Source organism: Neophocaena asiaeorientalis, unplaced genomic scaffold (assembly GCF_003031525.2).
Source record: "Neophocaena asiaeorientalis asiaeorientalis breed wild unplaced genomic scaffold, Neophocaena_asiaeorientalis_V1.1 scaffold201, whole genome shotgun sequence".
In the NCBI taxonomy this organism is placed as follows: Eukaryota; Metazoa; Chordata; class Mammalia; order Artiodactyla; family Phocoenidae; genus Neophocaena; species Neophocaena asiaeorientalis.
This window is the reverse complement of record NW_020171805.1, coordinates 864,772-891,289: the sequence shown is the minus strand read 5'-3', so window position 1 is coordinate 891,289 and position 26,518 is coordinate 864,772. Positions and strand designations below refer to the sequence as shown.

The 26,518-nt window shown below is 48.2% G+C and overlaps 1 protein-coding gene across 3 annotated transcripts in view; it reads right to left on the bottom strand.

Moving 5' to 3' along the window:
* Positions 1-10,141: 10,141 nt before the first annotated feature.
* Positions 10,142-26,518, bottom strand: part of KLHL25 (kelch like family member 25) — a 49,586-nt gene continuing 33,209 nt past the window's right edge. For 2 of the 3 annotated variants that reach the window (XM_024749609.1, XM_024749552.1), the window contains 2 exons: positions 24,457-26,264; positions 10,142-10,475 (listed from right to left, as the gene is read on the bottom strand). In XM_024749609.1, the coding sequence (XP_024605377.1) occupies positions 24,481-26,250 (1,770 nt within the window). In that variant the 5' untranslated portion in view covers positions 26,251-26,264 and the 3' untranslated portion in view covers positions 10,142-10,475; positions 24,457-24,480. The remainder of the gene's footprint in view (positions 10,476-24,456; positions 26,265-26,518) is intronic. The other variant, XM_024749462.1, reaches the window with a different exon arrangement.

Sequence of the window (26,518 nt, the reverse complement as noted above, 5' to 3'; positions counted from 1 at the left end):
TGTTTTCCAAGTACTAAGAGCATATTCATAGCTGAGCTCTGTGTTGTGTTGTGAAAGCCTCTTTCACTGCTCTTCTGTTTTTTGGCATTTTGTCATATGTCTGCTGATAGACGTTCCAAAGTTCTACGGGAAATGTGGGTTCAACTCTGGGCCTTCAAATCACCGAAGGATTTACGAACTGATATGTTATCATTTCCTAGTATAGCAGGCAGTGTGGCTTTACACTTTGTTATTTCACACTTCCAGTAAGTTTCATCACCATATTTCCTATCACGGCCACATACATAATGGTTATCATCCACTATTTTAAGACCCCTGCATCTACCCGTCACTGTATAAGGCTATTATGAAAATGCTAAATGCCAGAGGTTCCTGAAAATTCCTGAGATTTATGTAATATGTAAATGGGAGTATTGTGTTAATGGAGAAGTGAAACCAAACTGTCAACCAGTTACTTTATCTTTTACAGCAAAATTGCCTTATGGCCAATTAGTTAGGCAGTGAAAATGCTTGGGACAAAGATGTCGATGGCAAAGATTCTTACGGAGAAAGTGCCCAGAACCGCCGGGAAGGCCCTTTGGATCAGGGAGGGCTGGCTGAAGAGCAGTTAGGGGAGGAAGTCAGTGCCCCTCCTCGCCCTGGGAGACGCAGCATCTCCAGGGACGCTGACCCTCCAGGTGGCCTGTCCTGTTTCCTGCATCGGGAGCCACAACCCATGAAAGCTCTGCTGGTCCTCTTGGGACTGAGGTCCCCAGGATCCCTTGCCCCATCACTGATGGGAAAGCTCCCTCTCTCACCCCAGAGTCGGTCTGGCCCCTGGGAAGCCAAGGAGCCAGTGGGTCAGTGACTGGGTGTGAATCCCACTCACTGCAATGGTGGTGGCCATTCCCACTGTATCCAGGGCTCTCCAGGTGTTTAGTGCTTTACAGAACTTGACCATTGTTAAACCTCTATCAGAGAATCAAATGGTTTATCCAAGCCTGCACACAGATGAGAGAGCTGGGACCCAAACCCAGCGGGCCTAGCCCCAGAGACCACGTTCTGCCCACTGCAGCCTGGTGCCTCCTACCAGTGTGAGCCTGTGGTGAGCAGCTTTAACCTCTTGGCCTGTTTACTCACCAGCAGGAAGAGGACAAAGATGCCCACCTCCCAGGGGGTCACTGTGAAGATTAAAGGAGGCAGTTATGCAAAGCACTGGTCAGGGGGCAGCGGAGTTGCAGATGACAAATGCTAGTACGCACGCAAGGGCCAGGCTCTTGAAGTGGCCTGATAGCTGGGCACGCGTGTCCCGCTTCCCCAGCTCAGAGAAGGGGGGAGTAGGTCGGTGTAGGCAGGTTCCACTCCACACCAGGTGGAAAGATGGAGAGGCTGCTATTGTCTCTCGATAGCCTCCCTCCCCTTTGCTCAGCAATAGAGGTTTACTGACACTTCCCAGCCTCCCTTGGGAGTGTGCAGAAGTTATGTGTCCTTAAAGAGGCTTGCTAGTCATGTCATCTTCTTCCCTTCCCTCTGGCTGGAATGCAGATGAGATGGCAGGGGCTAGGTGGCTATGTTGGGCTAGGAGGTGGAAGCCTGCATGGAAGCTGGCAGAGCCACAAGATAGAAGGAGGCTCCAGCCAACCCTATGCAGCCACTCCAGCCTTGGCTTGTTCACACTCACGTCACGGTTGCATAAACAAGAAATACACCCTTACTTCCTGTCTGGGCTGTTTCTATAGCAGCCCAACCAGAGGCTGAACTCAAGTGACCAGATATCAGGCCTGGGAGGAAGTGATGCTTGCCTTGGCTGTTCTCACCACTGCAGCAGGAGTGGACAGTGTGATGTAGCCAGGGTGTCCTTCCCAGGGCTGGGCCTGGGGGCTGTGAAGGGCATCTCTGCTCTTGGCTCTTCTACCAGCACCATACTTTTGAGATCCACTCATTCATTCAGGTGATGATCAATTTTATGAGAAATGTGCTGTAATACCCCTACTTCAGCACCTGAAGCATTAATTCACAGTGTTAAAGCCCAGTTTCAGCTTTGGGGGCCTGTACACTGCTGAGGTATAGAACAGAGGTGCCCTCACCCAACCACTGGGCTGCCCACCGAGGGGCCCCTTGAGATCAGATCACAGACACTGCCCAGCGGCATGTCTTGCCTGTGCCTACACTTTTTTTTTTTTTTTAATTTACATTTTCCTACACTTTTTTTTTTTTTTTAATTGACGTATAGTTGATTTACAATGTGGTGTTGTTTCAGGTATACAGCAAAGTGATTCAGCTATGTATGTATATATATATATTTTTTCAGATTATTTTCCATTATAGGTTACTACAAGATATTGAATATAGTTCCCAGTGCTATACAGTAAATCACTGTTGCTCATCCATTTTATGCATAGTAGTTTGTATATGTTAATCCCATACTTCTAATCTATCCCTCCCCCACCTCTCCCTTTCCCCTTTGGTGACCATAAGTTTTCTACATCTGTGAGTCTGTTTCTGTTTTGTATATAGATTCATTTGTATTATTTTTTGGATTCCATGCAAAAATGGTATCATATCATATTCATCTTTGTCTTACTTCACTTAGTATGATAATTTCTAGGTCCATCCATGTTGCTGAAAATGGCAATACGTCATTATTTTTTATAGCTGAATAATATTTCATTGTGTATATATACCACATCTTCTTAAACCAATCATCCATTGACGGGCACTTGGGTTGTTTCCGTGTCTTGACTATTGTAAACAGTGCTGCTGATGAACACTGGGGTGCATGTATCTTTTTGAATTAGAGTTTTCATCTTTTCTGGGTATATGCCAGGAGTGGGATTGCGGGATCATATGGTAGCTCCATTTTTAGTTTTTTAAGGAACCTCCATACTGTTTTCCATAGTGGCTGCACCAATTTATATTCCCACCAACAGTGTAGGAGGGTTCCCTTTTCTCCACACCCTCTCCAGCATTTATTATTTGTAGACTTTTTGATGATGGCCATTCTGACCTGTGTGAAGTGATACCTCATTGTGGTTTTGATTTGCATTTCTCTAATAATTAGTGATTTTGAGCATCTTTTTATGTACCTGTTGGCCATCTGTATGTCTTCTTTGGAGAAATATCTATTTAGGTCTTCTGCCCTTTTTTGATTGGGTTGTTCTTTTCATATCAAGTTGTATGAGTTGTTTGTATATTTTGGATATTAACCCCTTGTCATTTGCACTGTTTACAAATATTTTCTCCCATTCCGTAGGTTGTCTTTTTGTTTTGTTGGTGGTTTCCTTTGCTGTGCAAAAGCTTTTAAGTTTGACTAGGTCCCGTTTGTTTACTTTTTCTTTTATTTCTTTTGCCTTGGGAGACTGATCTAAGAATATATTGCTACAATGTATGATGGAGAATATTTTGCCTATGTTCTCTTCTAGGAGTCTTATGGTATCATGTCATATTTAGGTCTTTAAACCATTTTGTTTAATTTTGTATATGAAGTGTTCTAATTTGATTTATATGTAGCTGTCCAGCTTTCCCAACACCATTTTTGAAGAGACTGTCTTTTCTCCACTGTATATTCTTGCCTCCTTTGTTGTAGATTAATTGACTGTAGGTGTGTGGGTTTATTTCTGGGCTCTCTATTCTGTTTCATTGAACTTTATGTCTGTTTTTGTGCCAGTACTCCACTGTTTTGATTACTGTATCTTTGTTTGAAATCTGGAAGGGTTATGCCTCCAGCTTTGTTCTTTTTCCTCAGGATTGCTTTGGCAATTCTGGGTCTTTAGTGGGTCCATGTAAATTTTACAATTATTTGTTCTGGTTCTGTGAAAAATATCATGGATAATTTGATAGGGATTGCATTAAATCTGTAGATTGCTTTGGGTAGTATGGCCATTTTAACTATATTATTTCTTCCCAATGCAAGAGCATGGGCTATCTTTCCATTTCTTTGAATCATCTTCAATTTCCTTTATCAATGTTTTATAGTTTTCAGCATATAGTTCTTTCACTTCCTTGATTAAGTTTATTCCTAGGTATTTTTTTTAATGTGACTTTAAACAGGACTGTTTTTTTTTTACTTTCTGATTTCATTGTTAGTGTAAAGAAATGCAACAGATTTCTTATCCATATAAACTTGTATACAGATTAATCTTGTATCCTGCTACCCTCCTGAATTCATTAAGTTTTTTTTTTAACATCTTTATTGGAGTATAATTGCTTTACAATGGTGTGTTAGTTTCTGCTGTATAACAAAGTGAATCAGCTATATGTGTACATATATCCCCATATCTCCTCCCTCTTGCATCTCCCTCCCACCCTCCCTATCCCACCCCTCTAGGTGGTTACAAAGCACCAAGCTGCTCTCCCTGTGCTATGCAGCTGCTTCCCACTAGCTATTTTACGTTTGGTAGTGTATATGTGTCAGTGCTACTCTCTCACTTCATCCAGCTTACGCTTCCCCTCTAATAGTTTTTGTGTGGAGTTTTGGGGTTCTCTATATGGAGTATCATGGCATCTGCAAATAGTGAGTTTTACCTCTATCAGTTTGGATACCTATTATTTCTTTTTATTGTCTGATTGCTGTGGCTACGACTTATACTATGTTGAACAGAAGAGATGGCAGTGGGCATCCTTGTCTTGTTCCTGAATCTAGTTAGCAGGAAGACTTTTAGCTTTTCACCATTGAATGTCATATTAGCTGTGGGGTTATCATAAATTGCTTTGTTCCTTCTATACCCACTTGGTGAGAGTTTTTTTTTTTATCATGAATGCATGCTGAATTTTATCAAATGCTTTTTCTCTATCAAGATGATCATGTGGGTTTTGTCTTTTCTTTTGTTAATGTGGTATATCACACTGATTGATTTGCACATGTTGAACCATCCTTGAAACCTGGCATGAATTCAACTTGACCAGGGTGTATGATCCTTCTTATGTATTGCTGAATTCAGTTAGCTAATTTTTTTTATTTTAAATATTCCTATATTTTTATTAGTCTTATTTATTGATTTTTTTTTTCATTGCAGCAGCAGTGGGCGAAAAAAGTAAACTTTCTCCACACACAAAGGGTGTCCAACTGACAGAAGTTTATATACGAAGGACGTCTTTCTGTTGCTGAAAATTCCTCAGTGTGCTTGTGCTGGCTGAAGGCAGCCCCAGAAGGATGCTGCGGTGAAACTCTGAAGTGAATTCTGGTGCCTGGGACCAGCCCAGCATGGACCAGGAGGCATGTTGGAGAGGAATCAGCCCTCCCTGCCCCCACCCGGCAGTTGTACCTGGCTCAGGAACGTTCGAAAACAAGTTGCCAAGTCCCCCGTTCCTGATCCCCAGCCCCAATCCCAGGCCAAGAAATGTTTACCAGAAGGATTGGGACCACGCCATGCACCTGGGGATACCACGAGTCCCTGCTGCCCGGTGATCCTGATGCGTCCTGCTCACTAGACTGCCGGTTGCCAAGGTAATATTTTGTTGAGGATTTTCACATCAATATTCATCAAAGATATTGGCCTGTGATTTGTTTTTGTAGTGTCTTTGTCTGTTTTTGGTATCAGGGTGATAATGGCTTCACAGAATGACTTTGGGTCTGTTCCCTCCTCTTCCATCTTTTGGAAGAGTTTGAGAAAGATTGGCATAAGTTCTTCTTTGTATGTTTGGTAGAATTCCCCAGTGAAGCCGTCCAGTACTGGACTTTTGTTTGCAGGGAGTTTTTTGGTTTTTTTTTTTTTTTTACAGGTTCTATTTCACTTCTAGTGACTGCTCTGTTCAAATTATGTTTCTTCTTGACTCAATTTTGGCAGGCTGTATATTTTTAGAAACTTGTCCATTTCTGCTAGGTTATCCAATTTGTTGTCATGTAACTGTTCATAGTATTCTAGTATTTTTTTTTTTTGGTATTTCTGTGGTATCAGTAGTTATTTCTCCTCTTTCATTTCCTATTTTGTTTATTTGGATCCTCTTTTTTCTTCTTGGCGAGGCTGACTAGAGGTTTGTTGATTTATCTTCTTTAAAAACCATCTTAGTTTCATTGTTGTTTTGTTGTTTTTTTAGTCTCTATTTTCTCTCTGATCTTTTTATTTCCTTCCTTCTGCTGACTTTGGGCTTTGTTTGCTTTTTTTTCTAATTCTTTTGGGTGGTAGGTTAGGTTGAGATTTTTCTTATTTCTTGAGGAAGGCCCATATCGCTATGAACTTCCCTCTTAGAACTGTTCTGCTGCATCCCATAGATTTTATAAGGTTGTGTTCTCATTGCCATTTGTCTCAAGGTATTTTCTGATTTCCTCTTTGATTTGATCATTACTAGCATGTTGTTTACTCTCCATGTATTCGGGTTTTTCCTGTGATTGATCTCTAGTTTCATACCGTTGTGTTCAGAAAAGATGCTTGAAATAATTTCTATCCTCTTAAATCTATTGAGACTTATTTTGTGACCTAGTATGTGGTCTATCCTAGAGAATGTTCCATGTGCACTTGAAAAGAATGTGTATTCTGTTTTTTTTTGGATGTAGTGTCCTGTAGATATCAAGTCTAACTGTTCCATTGTATCATTTAGGTTCTCTATCGCCTTGTTGATCTTCTGTCTGGAAGATCTGTTCATTGATGCCAGTGGGGTGTTAAAGTCTCCTACTATTGTATTCCCATCAATTTCTTGCTTTGTGACAGTATTTGTTTTATATATTTAGGTGCTCCTGTACTGGGTGCATATATGTTAACAAGTGCAATATCCCCTTCTTGTGTTTATCCCTTTATATATCCCTTGATCGTTATGTAATGTCCTCCTTTGTGTTTTTTTTTTTAACAGACTTTGTTTTAAAGTCTATGTTGTCTGATATGAGTACTGCGACCCCCACTTTCTCGTCACTGCCATTTGCATGAAAGCTTTTTCCATCTGTGTGTCTTTCACTCTAAAGTGAATCTCTTGTAGGCAGCATATTGTAGGTTCTTCTTATCCAATCTGCCACTTGATGTCTTCTGATTGGAACATTTAGTCTATTGACAGGTCAATTACTATCAGTAATTACTGATAGTAATTACTGATAGGTATGCACTTATTGCCATTTTAAACCTTGTTTTCTAGCTGACTTTGTAGTTCTTTGTTCATTTCTTATTTTTCCTTTTGCGGTTTGATGGTTTTCTTTTTTGTTATGCTTGAGTTCCTTTCTTTTTTGGCTTTTGTGAGTCTATTGTATGCTTTTCCTTTGCAGTTACCATGGTTTTCAAGTATGTTAACTCATAGCTATATCTACTTGCTTTAGACTTACAGTCGTATAAGTTCAAACACATTCTAAAAGTTATAATCACTTCTACAAAAATTTTTTGATTGTATTTTAATGTATGTACTGGTTCATATAAATGATTTTAATCTTCTTATGTAATTTGCCTTTCCCATTGTGATTTTCCCTTTCCTATAGATTCTTGCTTCTTTTCTATTTAGAGAAGACCTTTCAATATTCCTTTTTGGTTAGGTTTAGTATTGCTGTATTCATTTAGTGTTTGCTTGTCTGATTAATTCTTTCTCTCTCCTTCTAGCTAAATGATAATCTTTCTGGGTAGAGTATCCTAGGCTGCAGGCTGTTTTTCTTTCAGGATTTTGAATATATCCTGCCACCCGCTCCTGGCCTGCAAATTTTCTGCAGAGGAATCAGCTGATAGTCTTACATGGGTTCCCTTGTAACTGGCTCTGTTTTTCTTTTGCTGCCTTTAGAGTCCTCTTTAACTTTTGCCATTTTAGCTATGATATATCCTGGTGTGGGTCTGTTTGGGACTCGCTGTGCTTCCTGTACCTGGATATGTTTCATTTTTTCGGGTTGGGAAGTTTTTCAGCCATAATTTCTTCAAATACATTTTCAATCCCCTTCTCTTATTCTTCTTCTGAAACCCCTATTATGTGTAAGTTGGCAGTTTTATATTCTCCCATACATGTTTTCTTCTCTTTTTTTTTTTCATTTGTCTCTGTTGTTTTGATTGGGTGATTTCCATTATTCTATCTTCCAGATCACTTATTCACTGTTTTGCATTTTTAGTCTGCTATCTACTGCTTCTAGATTGGTTTTTATCTCAGCAATTGTTTAATTTTGATTGGTTCCTCTTTATAGTGTCTAATTTTTGTTACAGTGATCTGCATTTCTATCAATAACCTTTCTTAATTACTTTTTTTTATTACCTCCTCTTTAAACTCTGGGTCTAGTAGACTGGTGAGGTCTGCTTCATTATTTGTTCTTTCACAGGATTTCTTTTGTTCTTTTAATTGGGATTAGTTCCTCTGCTTTTTTATTTTATGTTTGTCTCTACAAATTTAGAAGAAACAATTACCTACTGTGGTCTTGAAGTGGTGTTTTTATGTGGAGCATCCCTGTGTAGGCTGTGTGAATCCAATATTTTTGGTGCAAGGGCTGTTTTTGGAATGGATGCCAGCCTCGTCTTTCTCCAAGGTGTGTTGGCCGTTGTCCCCTTGATAGGTGGTGTGTTTGACGTTGTGTTCAGGGCCTGTAGTGGGATGTTGGGAAGGGCCTCCTCTTTAGTCTGTGGCTGTCACAGCCCTGTGTCCACGTTCTTGAGTTCATGGTTCATAACAGCTGTGAAAATGTGTGAAACATGAACATTAGCATGTGTGTCGTGATAACTGTTGCCAGCCACTGGAGTATTGATGCCTGTCTTAACACTGCTTGTGTTATTTTCACATAATTGAGTGTCAACTGGGGGTTCACAGCACACAGAAGAACACATGGAAATCAATGGAATCACATCTTCAAGTTAGAGTCCACCCACGCACGAATTTTTCAGGAAAAAAGTATGAGGATCAGTGTAAAGGCTTCTGCTGCTGAAACAATCAATTTGAGGACAGGAAGCCCTCTCCTCTGCGTGCTTGCAGGTGCTTGAGGAAGGTGAATCTCCCTCAACCCCCCAGAGGGGCAGACTGGCTGGTGGGGTGGAAATCAGTCTGCTTGTGCCTTAATGTCCTGCAAGACTGGCCCCAGCACCCAAAGAGCACAAGATTTTTCTTAACTCTTTATTAAGTTAGAAACGGATAAAAGCAACACAACTTTTGGGAAAAGCACCACTGCGAGGTCCTCTGTGCTGTGAGATCTGTGCTTTACTCGGCTCAGCAATGCAACAGGCCACAGGGGCCCCTCCAGGCAGTGTGGGCTCTGGACCTGGGGCTGCTGCTTCCCCACCAGCCCCAGGGCCTCCCCAAATCTCAGGCAGAGCCATCTCCTGGGACAAGCCACCTGGCTTCTAGGTGGCTGAGATGAAGCACCAAGAGCAAGAGGTTGGCCTCTCATACAGGTGGGGTCTAAAGAACCTGGAGATGTGCCTTCCGCTTTTGGCTTTTTCCCAAGTGGCAGCTGATGGCCTTGCACTGGGGCAAGCGAAGGACCAGCCCAGAAACTCTAACACTAGGAGTGAGGAGGGCCACTGGCAGGAGCCAACCTCTCCAGAACCCCAGATGCTGAGGTTGTACCTATGAGGTACCCAATGACTTGGGAGGTGGAAAAAATGAACAAATGGTTGGCAGTTTTCTTGGGACCATTGTTTTTGAGCTCAGGGGGCAAAGGGGCCAGATCCCATTACGCTGGAAGGGCAAGATGTCAGAGGACACTGGATGGGGGGGGCGGCGTCATGAGCCTTGTCATCCTCCAAGTTGAGATGTGTCCAGCCCCGGTGGGATCTATAGTGGGCACCCTGGAGTCCCTCTGTGGTCCCCAGCTCATATCTGCTGCTGGTCTTGGAGATTCGTGCCATATTCTAGGGTGACCGTGCTCCTGTCAGGAGATGGGGTCATTGCTGCCTCTTGGGCTGGGCGAGGGGAGGTGATGGGGCATCCCCTGGTCTCCACATGCATCTGCACCTGGGCACAGTATCCTGTGGCACAGCTGGCCTGACCAGGAGGTGGTGAGGTCACTGGGGGCAAGGCCTGACTCTGGGGAGGGGCCTATTAACCCTGGGGGTCTGGGTGTCTCCCCTGCCCTGGGAGACTGGTGGGCATCGCTGAAGGGTTCCCTCCCCTAACATGCTGACTTTCTCCACAGCACATTCTGCTCTCAGCCCTGATGCACCTGTTTCCCAAAGGCCTGGGACATTATCTGTGGGGAGACATTACAACACCAATAGGGAAGCCCTGAGCCAAAGACTTCCCCCCCACCCAACCCCCCCATCCCAGCCCAGAACTTGCTGAAATAGGCGACCTCAAAGCTCTGCAAACATGTCCTTCTCCCTGAGGCTGAGGGAGTCCTGGCGTCCGTCCACGCCCCGCCTTGAAAGGTCCTCTCCCCTGCAAACCACTGCAAAGCAGGAAAGGCCTCAGCCAGACACACGGGGCGCTGGAGATGGATTTTCTTCTCTGAAGCTCAGAACAGCCCCCGAAGCCACCCAGAGCTGGTGGGGCCGACTTCCAGCTGCTCAGAGTACTGGCCTGGGGCCGGGCTGAGCTTCCCGCCGTGGCAGACAGGGTCAGGGCCACCGTGCAACAGTGAGGGCTGCAGCCATGGGGTGGGGAGAAACACACAGCGTCTGTGGAGGAACGAGAGAGAGAGAATGTGAATCATGCCGACAATGTTCTGTCCTAACCTGGAACCAGATGATCAAGAGGCCACAGGGAAGGGCTGGAGCTCAGGCCCCGAGTGGAAGGCCTGAGTGTGAGAATGGAGCTCTCTCATTTACCAGCAGCGCAGCCCCGAATGGTTCCGTAACCTTCCTGAGGCATGCTTTCCTCACCTAGAATATGGGAACTACTCATGGGTCCATTCAGCCCCTCCAGCCATGTGCACCTGAGCACCTGAAACCAGCAGGCACCGACCATTCCAGGCCTGGGGAAACAGGAAGGGCAGACACAGCTACTGCTGTCTCCATGGATCATCCTTCAGTGGGAGAAACTTCAGGCTTGTACGAGTAAATGTATACAGCCATCACACACTAACAAAAGAGCTATATGTTTGTTAAAAATAAGAAGTTAGTTAGAGATGAGAGAGCCATTTCACACTAGGAATGCTTGTCTTAAGTCCTGGGTGAGAGGCCTCTGTACCGGCAACCTATGAACAAGTGAAACTGAACTAAGCGCAAAGGAAAAAAAGGAGCCAATAAAACATGGAAGAAAGTAGTGTATAAAACAGTGATTAGAGGAGATGGAGACAAGATGGCAGAGCAGAAGGATGTGAGCTCACCTCTTCTTATAAAATCACCAAAATCACAACTGCTTAACAACCACTGATTAAAAAAATGCTGGAACCTACCAAAAAACATATCCTACATCCAAAGACAAAGAAGAAGCCACAAAGAGATGGTAGGAGAGGCACAACTGTGATAAAATCAAATACCACGCCCACCAGTGGGCAACCCACAAACTGGAAAATAATTATACCACAGAAGTTCTCCCACAGGAGTGAAGTTCTGAGTCCCACGTTGGGATCCCCAGCCTTGGGGTCTGGCAACGGGAAAAGCCCCCAGAGAATCTGGCTCTGAAGGTTAGCAGGGTTTGTTCACAGGAATTCCACAGGAATGGGAGAAACAGAAACTAAACTCTTGGAGAGTGTAGACAAGGTCTCATGCAAAGCAGGATACAGAAAAAAAAGCAGTAACCTCATAAGAGCCTGGGCCAAACCTACCTGCTGATACCAGAGGGTCTCCTGTGGAGGCGGGGGGCTGTGGCTCACTGTGGGGACAAAGACACTGGCAGTGATAGTTCTGAGGAGTGCTCATTGGCATGAGCCCTCCCAGAGGCCACCATTTCCTCACTAGGACCTGGCCCCACCCAAGAGCCTGTGGGATCTAGTGCTGGGACGCCTCACGCCAAACGGCCAACGAGGTGGGAACACAGCCTCACCTGTAAGTAGGTGGGCTGCTTAGAGTCTTCCTGAGCACATAGTTGTCCGCTAAACACACCGCTTGACTTGGCCCTGCTCACCAGAGGGACAAGACCCAGCTCCACCCACCAGTGGGCAGGATCCAGTCCCTCTCACCAGGAAGCCTTCACAGGCCTCTTAGACAGCCTCATCTACCAGGGGGCAGAGAGCAGAAGCAAGAAGAACTACAACCTATGAAACAGAAACTGCAGTCACAGAAAGCTAGACAAAATGAGATGGCAGAGGAGTATGTCCCAGATGAAAGAATAAGATTAAACCCCAGAAGAAAAAGTAAGAAGTGGAGACAGGCAGTCTACCCCCACAAAAATTCAGAGTAATGATAGTTAAGATGATCCAAGATCTCAGAAAAAGGAGGTACAGATCGAGAAGATACAAGAAATGTTTAACAAAAACCTAAAAGAACTAAAGAACAAACAGAGATGAACAATATAACTGAAATGAAAAATACATCGGAAGGAATCAATAGAATAACTGAGACAGAGGAACAGGTAAGTAAGCTGGAAGACAGAATGGTGGAAATCAATGCCACAGATGAGAATAAAGAAAAAAGAATGAAAAGAAATGAGGACAGTCTAAGAGACCTCTGGAACAACATGAAACGCACCAACATTTGCATTTTTAGCAGTCGCAGAGGGAGAAGAGGGAGAGAAAGTACCTGAGAAAATATTTGAAGAGATAATAGCTGAAAATTTGCCTAACATGGGAAAGAAACAGTCACCCAAGTCCAGGAAGCACAGAGAGTCCCAGGCAGGATAAATCCAAGGAGGAACACACCGAGAAAGATAGTAATCAAATTGACAAAAATTAAAGACAAAGAAAAAATATTAAAAACAAGGGGAAAATGACACATAACATACAAGGTACCTCCCATAAGGTTACCAGCTGATTGTTCGTCAGAAACTCTGCAGGCCAGAAGGGAGTAGCACCGTATATTTAAAGTGATGAAAGGGAAGAGCCTGCAACCAAGAATACTCTACCCAGCAAGGCTCTCAGTCAGATTCAACCGAGAAATCAAAAGCTTTACAGACAAGCAGAAGCTAAGAGAATTCAGCACCACCAGACCAGCTTTGCAACAAATGCTAAAGGAACTTCTCTAGGTGGAAAAGAAAAGGCCACAACTAGAAATAAGAAAATTACAAATGGAAAAGGTCACCGATAAAGGCAAACATACAGTAAAGGCAGGAAGTCATCTACACACAAATATGATATCAAAGCCAGCAACTGTGAGAAGGGGAGAGCACAAATGCAGAATATTGGAAATGCATTTGAAATTAAAAGAACAGGAACTTAAAACAATCTTGTTTATATATAGACTGCTATTTCAAAACCTCACGATAACTGCAAACCAAAATCTACAATACACAAACAAGAAAAAGGAATCCAACACAACACTAACGTTAGTCATCAAATCACAAGAGAACAATAGAGGAAGATAAAAGAACTAGGAAAACAAATCCAAAACAATCAACAAAATGGCAATAAGAACACACATTGATAATTACCTTAAACGTAAATTGATTAAATGCTCCAACCAAAAGACAAAGACTGGCTGGATACAAAAACAATACCCATATATATGTTACCAAAGACCCACTTCAGATCTAGGGACACATACAAACTGAAAGTGAGGGGAGGAGAAAAGGCAAATATTAACAGCCATAAAAGAAGAAATCAACAGTAACAATAATAGTGTGGGACTTTAACACCCGACTTTCATCATTGGAGAGATCATCCAGACAGAAAATCAATACGGAAACACAGGCCTTAAATGACACATTAGACAAGATGGACTTAATTTATAGAGTGTTCTGTTCAAAAGCAACAGAATACACAGTCTTCTCAAGTGCACATGGAACATTCTCCAGGATTGATCACACGCTAGGCCACAAAGTGAGCCTTGGTAAATTTAAGATAATTGAAATCATATCAAGCATCTTTTCCAACCACAATGCTATGAGATTAGAAATTACAGGAAAAAAAACTGTAAAAAACACAAACATGTGGAGGCTGAAACAATATGCCACTAAACAACCAATGGATCACAGAAGAAATCCAAGGGGAAATCAAAACATACCTAGAGACAAATGACACCAAAACTACGACGATCCAAAACCAATGGGATGCAGTAAAAGCAGTTCTAAGAGGGAAGTTTATAGCAATACAATCTTACCTCAGGAAACAAGAAAAATCTCAAACAACCTAACCTTACACCTAAGGCAACTAGAGAAAGAAGAACAAACAAAACCTGAAGTTAGTATAAGGAAAGAAATCATAAAGATCAGAGAAGAAATAAATGAAATAGAGATGAAGAAAACAATAGAAAAGATCAATGAAACTAAAAGCTGGTTCTTTGAAAAGATAAACAAAATTGATAAACCTTTAGCCAGACTCATCAAGAAAAAAAGGAATAGGGCTCAAATCAATAAAATTAGAAATGCAAAAGGAGAAGTTACAACCAACACCACAGAAATACAAAGGATCATAAGAGACTACTACAAGCAACTATATGCCAGTAAAATGGGCGACCTAGAAGAAATGGACAAATTCTTAGAAAGGTACAATCTCCCAGACTGAACCAGGAAGAAATAGAAAATATGAACAGACCAATCACAAGTACTGAAATTGAAACTGTGATTTAAAAACTCCAAACAAACAAAAGTCCAGGACCAGATGGCTTCATAAGCAAATTCTATCAAACATTTAGAGAAGAGTTAACACCTATCCTTCTGAAACTAATCCAAAAAACTGCAGAAAAAGGAACACTCCCAAACTCATTCTATGAGGCCACCATCACCCTGATACCAAAACCAAAGATACCACAAAAAAGAAAATTACAGGCCAATATTACTGATGAACATAGATGCAGAAATACTCAACAAAATACAAACAAACCAATCCAACAATACGTGAAAAGGATCATACACCACGATCAAGTGGGATTTACCCCAGGGATGCCCAGATTCTTCAATATCTGCTAATCAATCAGTGTGATACACCACATTAAAAAAACTGAAGAATAAAAACCATATGATCATCCCAATAGATTCAGAAAAGGCTTTGACAAAGTTCAACACCCATTTATGATTAAAAAAAAAAAACTCTCCAGAAAGTGGGCATAGAGGGAACATACCTCAACATAATTAAGACCATATACAACAAACCCACAGCTAACATTCTCAACAGTGAACTGAACACATTTCCTCTAAGATCAGGAACAAGACAAGGATGTCCACCCTGGCCACTATGATTCAACACAGTTTTGGAAGTCCTAGCCACGGCAATCAGAGAAGAAAAAGAAATAAAAGGAATCCAAGTTGGAAAAGAACTGTCACTGTTTGCAGATGACATGATACTATACAGAGAAATTCCTAAAGATGCTACCAGAATACTACTAGAGCTCATCAATGAATCTGGTATAGTTGCAGGATAGAAAATCGATACGCAGAAAACTGTTGCATTTCTATACACTAACAACAAAAGATCCAGAAAGAGAAATTAAGGAATCAATCCCATTTACCATCACATCAAAAAGAATAAAACACCTAGGAATAAGCCTACCTAAGGAGACAAAAGACCTGTACTCTGAAAACTATAAGATGCTGATGAAAGAAATCAAAGCTGACACAAACACATGGAGAGATACACCATGTTCTTGCATTGGAAGAATCAATACCATCAAAATGAGTATACTACCCAAGGCAATCTACAGATTCAATGCAATCCCTATTAAATTACCAATGGCATTTTTCACAGAACTAGCACAAAATTTTTTTTTAATTTGTATGGAGACACAAAAGACCCCAAATAGCCAAAGCAATCCTGAGAAAGAAAAATGGAGCTGGAGGAATCAGGCTCCCTGACTTCAGACTATACTACAAAGCTACAGTCATCAAAACAGTATGGTACTGACACAAAAACAGAAATATAGCTCAATGGAATGGGATAGAAAGCCCAGAAATAAACCCATGCACCTATGGTCAATTAATCTATGATTAAGGAGGCAAGAATATACAATGGAGAAAAGACAGCCTCTTCAATAAGTGGTTCTGAGAAAACTGGACAGCTACATGTAAACGAATGAAGTTAGAACACTCCCTAACACCATACACAAAAAGAAACTCAAAATGGATTAAAGACCTAAATGTAAGTCCGGATACTATAAAACTCTTAGAGGAAAACATAGGCAGAGCACTCTTTGACATAAATCACAGCAGTATCTTTTTCAATCCATCTCTCAGAGTAATGGAAATAAAAACAAAAATAAACAAGTGGGACCTAATCAAATTTAAAAGCTTTCGCACAGCAAAGGAAACCATAAACGTAAAGACAACCCACAGAATGGGAGAAAATACTTGCAAAGGATGCAACCAAGAAGGACTTAATCTCCAAAATTTACGAACAGCTCATGCAGCTCAATATCAAAAAAACAAGCCAATCAAAAAATGGGCGGGGCTTCCCTGGTGGCACAGTGGTTGAGAGTCTGCCTGCCAATGCAGGGGACACAGGTTCGTGTCCTGCTCCGGGAAGATCCCACATGCCGCGGAACGGCTAGGCCTGTGAGCCATGGCTGCTGAGCCTGCGTGTCCGGAGCCTGTGCTCTGCAATGGGAGAGGCCACAACAGTGAGAGGCCTGTGTACCGCAAAACAAAAAAGGGTGGAAGACCTAAATAGACATTTCTCCAAAGAAGACATACAGATGGTCAAAAAGCACATGGAAAGATGGTCAACATCACTAATTATTATATAAATCCAAATCAAAACTACAATATCACCTCACACCAGTCAAAATGGCCATCATCAAAGTCTACAAATAATAAATGCTGGAGAGGGTGTGGAGAAAAGGGAACCCTCCTACACTGTTGGTGGGAATGTAAATTGGTACAGCCGCTATGAAGAACAATATGAAGGTTCCTTAAGAAACTAAAAATAGAACTACCGTATGATCCAGTAATCCCACTCTTGGGCATATGGTTGGAGAAAAACACGGTTCAAAAGGATACATGCACCCCAATGTTCATTGCAACGCTGTTTACAATAGCCAGAACATGGAAGCAACCTAAATATCCATGGACAAATGAATGAGTTAAGATGTGGTACGTATATATAATGGAATATTACTCAGTCATTAAAAAGAATAAAATAATGCCATTTAAGCAACATGGATGGACCTGCAGATTATCATACTAAGTGAAGTAAGTCAGATAGAGAAAGACAAACATATGATATCGCTAATATGCAGAATCTAAAAAAATGATACAAATAAAACTTATTTACAAAACAGAGCCACAGACTTAGAGAACAAACTTATGGTTACCAGGAGCGGGGAAAGGGCTGGGGGAGGGATAGATTGGGAGTTTCGGGTTGACATGTACTCACGACTATATTTGAAATAGATAACCAACAAGGACCTACTGTACAGCACAGGGAACTCTGCTCAATATTCTGTAATAATCTAAATGGGAAATGCATTTGAAAAAGAATAGATCCAAGTGTATGTATAACTGAATCACTTTGCTGTACACCTGAAACTAATACAACATTGTTAATCAACTATACTCCAATATAAAATAAAAAATTTTTAAATAATAAAAAAAGAAAAAAAATTAGAGATTAGAAGGAGGACTTTCTTTTACTTTGGTGGAGGGTATGGGAAGGAGGTAATATTTAACCTAAGACCTGCAGGACAGACAGGAGTTTTCTAGAAAGGCAAAAAGCACTCCAGGCAGAAGGAATGGCATGTGCAAAGGCCTGGGGGAAGGAATCTGGTATTGATATTTTTGAGAACCTGAATGTAGGCCAGTGAGGTTGGAAATGGTGAGAGAGGGAGGGCAGACATGGTCAGAGAGCAGGGGGAGCAGACATGGTCACAGCCAGTCAGGTCACCAGGAACAACAGTACAGCTGTGGGCAGCAGCCAACACATTCATTCCTGCACTTGACAAATATTTACTGCACAGCCTATCAACCCAGACCCTGCAGGACAGATGCAGTGGTGAATGAGGTCAGACGGTCCCCATGGTCATGAAGCTCACACTCCAGTGCTGGGTCCTCAATCAGTGTGGCATCTGCTCTGAGCTTCGCATTTTCCTGTGGAAAATAAGGAGATACCTGCCTTCTCCCAGAGAAGGATGGAGCCATCTAATGCACACAAAAGGCTTAGCATAGAATGTCCTGGAAGCAACGAAGAAAACGCAGGTGGCCAGTGTGATCATTTCTAAAGACCAACCCACAGCGACAGCTTGGCATAACCTAGCCCAACTCCAAGCAGAGACGTGGCCGTGGACGTGTGTCCAGGAGGTGATGCCCTTGGCTGGGGTAGCAGCTCCTGAGTTGATCACCTAGTGGAGAAAGGATACAGCAGGCCCAGGAAGGACCTAGAGGGGTGGGGAGCGGGGAACACTCAGGACAGCGATGGGCAGACTGCCCACTCAGCCTCCACAGGCAGACACACCCCTGTGGGATTCTATTTTAAAAACAGGTTCTCTGGAGTACCAGGGGAGGGAGCTGGGGGTTCTTGCCAAGGGTGTTCCCCACTCCCCACCCATCCACAATGCCAGACAGCACACTTACTCTGGCCAGCTCTCTGAGTGCCATGGGCTCAGAGGCAGCCCTAGACCAAGGAGGCAGGTTTGTGCCAGGGGACACAGATGATGTGCCCCCGCCTCCACCCACACCGAGCTGCCTAAAGGGGTCTCACGGCGGCTCCAAAAAAGAAAAGAGAAGGAGCCCCCTGCACAGGTGGGCTGAGCTCTCCATAAACCTGCACATCCAGCCATCCAAGAGGCAGAGGGAGGCAACACAACTTCCACAAAGCATCAGTTAGCAGAGACCACATTCTCCGTCTTGCGTCTTTGGGTGTATTTCACCTGTACAATTGTTAGCGCTGCAGCTGTGAAAGAGCTACAAACACAGGGAGCTTACAGCTAGTTGTAAGTCTGTACGTATTTAAGTAACATTATAATGAAAAAAATTCAAGCCAGCACTGGGACCTGTGGACCTGTTTCCTTCAAGTAGGATGCGCCCCTCACTCCCAAGGCTTCTGGAGGGCAGACTCAAGCTCTGCTGGAAGCTGGTCGAGCCCAGGGGGTCAGCAAGCTCCCAGATGCGTGGGCTGGGCAAGGCGACCACTGTGCTCTCAGTGGGGCTGGTGAAGGGCCCCCAAACCCCTCCAAGCTCCTCACAGGCCCCTAAACGTCCTGAGAAGCTCTAAGGCGGTGAACCCAAAGCTTGGGGGCCTGCCCGCCCTACCCACCCCCCACCAGAACACCAAGCAGACATGGGGTTCCCCTCGGGGCAGGCCCCAAGCCAAGCCTCAGAGCCCCCTGTGCTGGGGGTGAGGGACTGTGGGATCCTGACCTGGGGGGTGGCCCTTCTGGGCTGTCCCGAGTTGCTGAGGAAGAGGTGGCACCCTGAAGGCAGAGGAGCTGGGAAGCCGCACTGCCTGGATCACTCAGGCGCGTCCCATGGCCGTCCTGGTCTGCGCCACCCTGATTTCTGGCAGTTCCTTCTCTGAGGCCTGGTTTCCTCATCTGTGAAATGGGACCATGCATCAATGCAAAAATGGTGCCCGCCGCGTCAGTAAACAAAGGATGTTGCAGCCGCCCCCGACGGTGCACCCTGAGGAGACTCAGGATGGGAAAGCACAGGATACTGGACCCCTGACAGCTGAAGTGCATTGTAAAGGAATGACTTCAGTGAGCCCACTCTTGCACCTTCCCATACACAGAAAAGCGCTACATGCCTTAACTTGCGATGTCTGGTTTCTTTAACAATATTCTTTTGATGTTCTGACTACCTGGTCTTCGTTGCAAGAACTCCTATATGTGCTGGTTCCCCCCATGACCTCTTGGGAGCAGTCCCTCAGAGCTATCTGAGAAGCTGCGTCCCAGGCTTAAGTCTTCAGTTTTGTCCGCCAAATAAAACATAATTCTCAACCTTTAGGTTGTGTGTTTTTTTTTTTTTCAGTCAACAGGACACTTGTCTAGCCCACCGCCCATGCACAGTGGCCCCGGCCAGCCCCGTGACTGCCCTCGCTGCCCCGTGGCGTGCTGGTGGGGGCCTGCCATGCGGACCACAGCCACTAACGCCGTCCCCATTGCGGGCCTGGCATGGGGCGGCCCTGGTTAACACGGACAGAACGGGAGGCCGTGGGTGTGCAGGCGGATGGGTGGACGCGGGGTGTTGCAAAAGGCCTGCCCTCCTGCCCCGGGCACCCCCCCCCACCGGCCACACCAGCCCAGCCCTGAATCCTGTGCTCCGGGGTTGCCTCTCGGGCGCAATCTCTCTTAAGGCAGGGCAGGATGTGCTGAATCAGCCCTCCTCTGGTGGCAACTGAGTTCCCTGTAGGGCCCCCAGGGGACTGACGGGCTGAGCCCTTCCCAGAGAGGGGCTGGAGCCCGTGCCCCGGCACCCCAAGTGTCTGGGTTCCAACAATGCCTGTGAGGAGAAGACGGCTCCCGGCAACCTGGACCCTTGCCCCGATGTTCTGAAGCCCTCAGGCCAGAGGCAGGCTGGGGGAGGTGGGAGCTCAGCGGGAGAGAACAAGAGAAAAGAACGTTTACAGCTAGTCTACACTTGGCGGGTAACCCGGGGAGATGGGCGCCCACCCTGGCTCCAGGGGCCTCCTGCCACCGCTGGCCACTGTCACCTAGGGACAAGGATCGGATGTGACACGGGAGCTAAGGGCTGGCCCTGGAGGTCCTGCCGGCATTCAGCTTCCAGCACAGCACTCCACCCCCACTGCCGGGCAGCACCCGTGTGGCCCGCCCTCGGGCCAGGGTGCAGATGTGGGGTGCCCAGTGCCCAGGTCTCCAGAGACGCCTGCAGGCCTGAGGCAGCTCCAGGGCTCAGATGCCACTCCAACCCTCACCAGCTGTTAGTGTGATGCCAGCCACCTACGCTGAGACTCAGGTGCCAGGTCCATAACAGCAGCCCCAATGACAAATGCTTCTGAGAGGGTTAAATAAGCTCACGACTGGGGCACCTGGCGTGGATGCAGGCACCACCCAGAGCTCACAAGTGGTGTCCTAGATGGGGGAACAAAGCACATGGGGACGAATGGGGGAAGTCACTCAGGGTGATGGGGAGGGGCTGCAGAGCGCAGGGCTCTGGCTGGTGGTTCCTGAAGCTAAGTGGAGTCTTAAGAGATGGACGTGGGGTTCGGGGACCAGAGAGGCACTGCAGATAGGACCCCAGGCCGGTCCTATGCCCGCAGGAGGGACTGGGACAGTAGAGCAGGGAGGGGCACTCGGCGGACGCACTGGGTACAGACCCCATTCTCTGGCCCCGGCACTGGGTGGAGAGTGGGGGGCCCATGCCAGAGGGGCAGCAGGCGTGCTAATCTCTGCTCGTCACGACCTGCAGCCTTGTCGAGGGTGCGTGGGCCCAGCCCCTTAGCCACCACTGCTGTCACAGGCCCCTCCTATCCCCCCACCTGCCGTAGCCCCCCGGCTCAGGACCACCTGGTCTGCGGCCTTCCGAGTAGAGCTGCTCCTCCACCGGGTCCTGGCAGCACTGTGGTGACTGCCCCAGCAGCAGCAGAGCGAGGGAGCCTTCCTGCCACAAAGCCCCGCTTCCCAGGAGCTGAGGGAGGCCCGGACGGGCCCAGGCATCAGCTTCCTACCCCAGTGCCCACCACATCCTCATTCCTGAGACCACAGCACTCACGCCGTGGGCTGGGGAGCACAGAAGGAACAAGGCCCGCGTGGCACTCAGCCAGGCAATGGCAAGTGGGATCCCAACCGTGAGGGATGGACCCTTCCAGAAGGAGGGGCTGGCCCAGGGACATCCAGAGGTCCCTGCGCCCAAAGCATCCCGAAACCATTATCAGCACCATCCCCTCCTCCTCGCAACCTCATATAAAAGCGGACTCTGAACCCAGCCCCTCACTCGGTCTCTCCTCCTCAACTACTGTGAGTAATAGTTTTCATTCCCGTTTTCCAGATGAGAAAGCTGAAGCTCAGAGAAGTTAAGCAACCAGGGTCAAGCAGCCAGCAAGAGGCAGAGCCGACCCTTCCACGGTCCCTGAAATGGGGGGAAGTCCTGGAAGAGTAAAGGGCTCCCTGGGTCCGGCTGACCTACCCCCCACCCTCTCCCGCTTGGGGAAGAACTGCCCTCCAGGGTCCCAGGGATGGGCAAACACCAGACAGGATCAGAGCCACCTGGCCTGGGCTGGGTGGCCCAAGATGGAAGGAGCCTTTGGGCCCCACAGGTGACCAGCCTAAGTTCCCAGAGTGTGGGAACAGGGACTCAACAAGGAAACGCCAGTGTTCTCTTTGAAGTCTATTCCCCAGGACCAAGATATTTTGCTGGTCAGATTTTTCTCCCAAAGAGGAAGAGAGCACATTAAAACAAAACAAAGCAGAGAAACCTTAAAAGAGAACAAAGCCTATTCTCATCCAGGCTGGCCTTTATGAGGCCAAACACCCTGTTTGGCACATCTGATGCCTTCGCTGGGTCCTGCCCTGCCTGCCTTGCCTGCCAGAGGACATACCTCTTTAAGGGCCTCGAAGGCACGGCTGGATTTGATTTAATAGCTGAAACATCAGATTCCATTCAGAAGCAATCCCAGCTAAGTATGATTGCTTTCGCCGTGCAGAGCTTTCAGCGTTCTTGTCAGCAGCCGCCAGGTCATTGAGGAAATTAATTTCTCCGCTCTGGCCAGCTCCTGACGGGGTTCCTGTGACCTGAACGGCACGGGGCTGGCTCCTCAGAGCTGCAGGAGCACAAGGCAGGTGTGGGCAGGGAGGGGCTGGGCCAGCCGGGCAGAGTGCCCAGTGCCCAGGTCTAGCACCTCGGTGGACAGGACAGCCCAGGGCCAGGTGGGAAGGCTCCCCCTGCGTGACCCTGGGATCTCCCACCGACCCCGCTTCTTAGAGCACCCAGGACCTATGCTTCCTGACTCCCATCCACCGGGGGTCCCCAGACCTCACCACCCCAAGGGCCAAGGACCCGAGGAGGGCTAAGAGTTGGGACCTGACCATGGATGACCTTCTCCAGTGCCCACGAGTCCACCACTCCATTCCAGCCCCTGCCCCTGCGTTCCTGCCAGGCTGGCTCAGGACACCCTAATCCAACCTCAGTGCCTGCTGTGGATCCTGCCCCAGCGGAGCTGCAGGAAAGGTCCCGCCCACCCCTCAGAAGAGGTCCTCCAGGACATGCTGGTCCTTCCTTCCGCCCTCTCCCTTCCCCTGACTGTCCTGAGTGTCCCAACCCGTCCTGGGACCTGGGCAAGTCCCTCTTCCTGTCTCCCTGTTCCTCTGTCACCCACAAAGAGTGTCTGAATGAGTCTCTTTGCCCCGGCATCCACTGTCACCTTCCCTTTTCAGGCAATGATTTCGTATAATGATGGCGCTAAGAACAGAGCAAGATAACTTGGGGTAACTGGGGCAGCACTGCAGCAAGCCCTGCTGGGGGCTATTCCCTCACGTAATCGTGACGCCCGCTCTGAGGAAGGCCTTCTCTCCATCTTGCGGAGGGATGGGAGACAAGAGGTTCCTTCGCACACCAGTGAGCACACAGCTGCCCCCAGGAGAGGCAGGACCCAATCCCAGGGCCGTCTGGTCCCAGAGCCCTGGAACCACCAGATGTCCACAGTGGCACCCGACCCCAGGGCGCCAGCTCCCACCTCCCTTTGAGCCCTCCATCCACTCCCCTCCTGTTGCCTCTCAAGGGCCCCTCATGGTGGGGCTCTCACCTTGGCTGCACACTGGACTCACCTGGAGCTGTAACGACTACTGAGGCCTGGGCCCCAGAGGCCCCGAATGGCCTAGGGAGAGGCCTGGGCTTAGCATTCGAGTAGGACAGAATTTGTGGCCTTTGCCCCAGCAGAGATCTGGCCTTTGCCCTTGGCTTCTGGGAGGTGATCTGGGTCACACCTGATAGGAGTGTCTGTTTAGGGTGGGGGCTTTGGGTCACGCCGGACCAGCTGACTTGAGAGTAACCACGGGGACATGAGCAATCGGTCATGCCCACGTGATGGGGCCCTGCTAAAAATTCTGGACACCGCAGCTTCTGTGAGCTCCCCTGGCGGGCAGCATTCCGTGCGTGCTGTCACTCACTGATGCTACAAGAGTAACAGTGTCCCAACTCCATGGGGAGTGGACAAGGGATGCTTTGCATTTGGACCCCCGTCCAGGACTCTGACCCATGCATCTCTGCCCTCTGATCTTAATCTGTATCCTTTGCCCATAATAAACCGTAACCGTGCACATATGCCTTCAGCACATTCATGAGTCCTTCCAGTGAGTGCTGGATCTGAGACGGTTCTGGGGAACACTGACCTCGCAGCTGGTGTCACAGGGAGGGTGCCCTTGTGTGGAGACTGTGCCCTTAGACTTCACAGGTTGGCCTAGACTCCACATAGGATTGTCAAAAGGCCCCCCGGGGACTCTGACCTGCAGCCATGCCTGGGAACCACCGCCCCAGTCTAAGATTGTCACCCCCACTTGGCAGAGGGGTTATGTGTTTTGCTCAAGATCAACTGCAAGTAAGGGGCAGAGCCAGGCTCCGGCTCCAGAGTTGAAAAAGGGTCCCAGAGCCCCCCAGTCACCTGCTGTCCTGCCTCGCCCGGCCTTCTGCGGAAGATGCAGCCTTTACCTGGGGTGGGATCAGGCCTGGGGTGCGGGGGCTCACCTGGTTGGGCTCTACAGGTGCGCCTCATGCGGGCAGGTGTTTCCAGGTGCTGACGAAGGCCGTGGGGATGAGCGAGTAGGGCACGGTGGTGATGCAGTTCCACGTGTCCGAGGTGGGGTCATAGCAGTCCAGGGTCTTACACCGCTGGGTCCCGAAGTAGCCCCCCACCACGTAGAGCTTGTTGCCTGAGGCCAGGGCGTGGCAGGACATGCGCTTGGCAGTCATGTCCCCGATCCGCGTCCACTGGTTGGTCTCGCAGTCGAAGCGGTAGGCCGAGGCAGCTGTGAACTCCGTGTCGCCTCCCATGATGAATATCTGGCTGCCCAGGACGGCAGCAGCGGTGTACCGCCAAGGCTGGGGACACTCGGCCTTGATCGTCCACCGGTTCTCTGCAGGGTCGTAGCACTGGACTTTGGACACCATGTCCCGGTGGATGCTGGTCCCCCCGAAGACAAAGAGCTTCAGCTTGGCGCTCACGACCGCGGCATTGCTGACGCCATCCCTCAGCGGGGCCACCATCGTCCACTTGTTAGCCCCGGGGTCGTACTTCTCCACCTGCTTCAGGGAGACAGACGGCGAGGCCGGGAAGACGCCAGCCAGGGACGTGTGCCCTCCGACCACGTAGAGGCAGTTCTCCAGCTCGGCTGAGCCGTGGCCGAAGCGGGCGATGAGCATGGGCGCCGCCTTGGACCACTCCTCGTGGACGGTGTTGTATACCCACACGTCCTTAGAGACCCCGTTCTCGGAGCCCCGGCCCCCGGTCACATAGACCTTGCAGCCGATGGCCGAGGCGCTGAACTCCTTGCGGGGGCTGGGCAGGTCCGCCTTGGGGATGATCTCCTTGGCCTTGTGGTCCACCTGGTAGATCTTGTCACACATGAAGGTCTGGCCCCCGAGGATGAGCAGCGTGTGTCCAGCCCTGCGCGGCCGGGCACAGGGGCTGGTGACCACGCCGTCGTTCTGCAGGATGCGGGCCTTGCAGCGCAGCGCCTCGTCCACGATGAGCCGGGTGCGCTCGTCGGCCATGAGCAGGGCCTCACCCGACACGGCCTCCTTCAGGCAGTCAGACGGCAGCAGGGCCAGCCGCACGCCGCGCAGCAGCTCGGGCAGGTGGGCCTTGCGCCGCTCCAGGTCGTGCCTGACCCACTGCAGGATGGCCTCAAAGACCACACGCTCGTCCTCCGCCTCCAGCTCGTCACTCGAGATGAGGTCCAGCAGGGTGTCCTTGGACAGGCTGTTGAAGTCCTCGCTCTGCCGCACGGCCTCGAAGTGCACCAGGCACATGCGCCACGAGAACTCGTAGAGCCGGCGGCACTGGTGGGCGTCCGACAGCAGCATCATGCCCAGGCAGTTGGACGGGAACAGGTTCTTCTCCAGGAACTCAGCGGCCGCATCACGCACGTCATGGAACTGCAGCATGTCACCCGCCTCGAGCAGCGACTCTGCGTTCTCCTCGTTGATGACGATGCGGGACGAGTAGGCGAAGTCCAGCAGCAGCTCCAGCACCTCGGGGTGCAGGTTGTCCTGGAAGTTGACGGTGTCGTCGCGGCTCTCCCGCAGGCCGTGGCTGAACATGGCCTCGAAGTAGCGGCTGGAGGCGGCCAGCACGGCGCGGTGGCAGGGGAAGGCGCGGTCGCCGGCCCAGAGCGTGACGTCCGTGAACATGCGGTGCTTGCGCAGCGTGTTGAGGTGCGCCAGCACGCAGTCGGGGTGCGAGGCCTTGTGGAACAGCGTGATGTTCATGGAGCCCGTGCTGCTCCGCGACTTGCGGGTCTCGTGGACGCTGACCGACATGCTGAGCCAACCTGCTGGTGGGGGACAAGGCCACAGGTGAGAGGGGCCAGGGCCTGGCACCCCCGCAGCTCCCCGCTCAGCCCCCAAGCATGGCCGGCCCACCCCCTCCACCCCTGGTCTCTGCTCAGCTCTGCCAAACCCGGCCCAAGCCCCACCCCTCAATCTGCCAGCCAAGGACGACTCAGATGGTAGAGGCTGGGGTTCAGACCAACCGCTTTCGCACCAGCTCTGGATACGAGCCTCCTTGGGTGGCCTCGAGCTGCAGTTG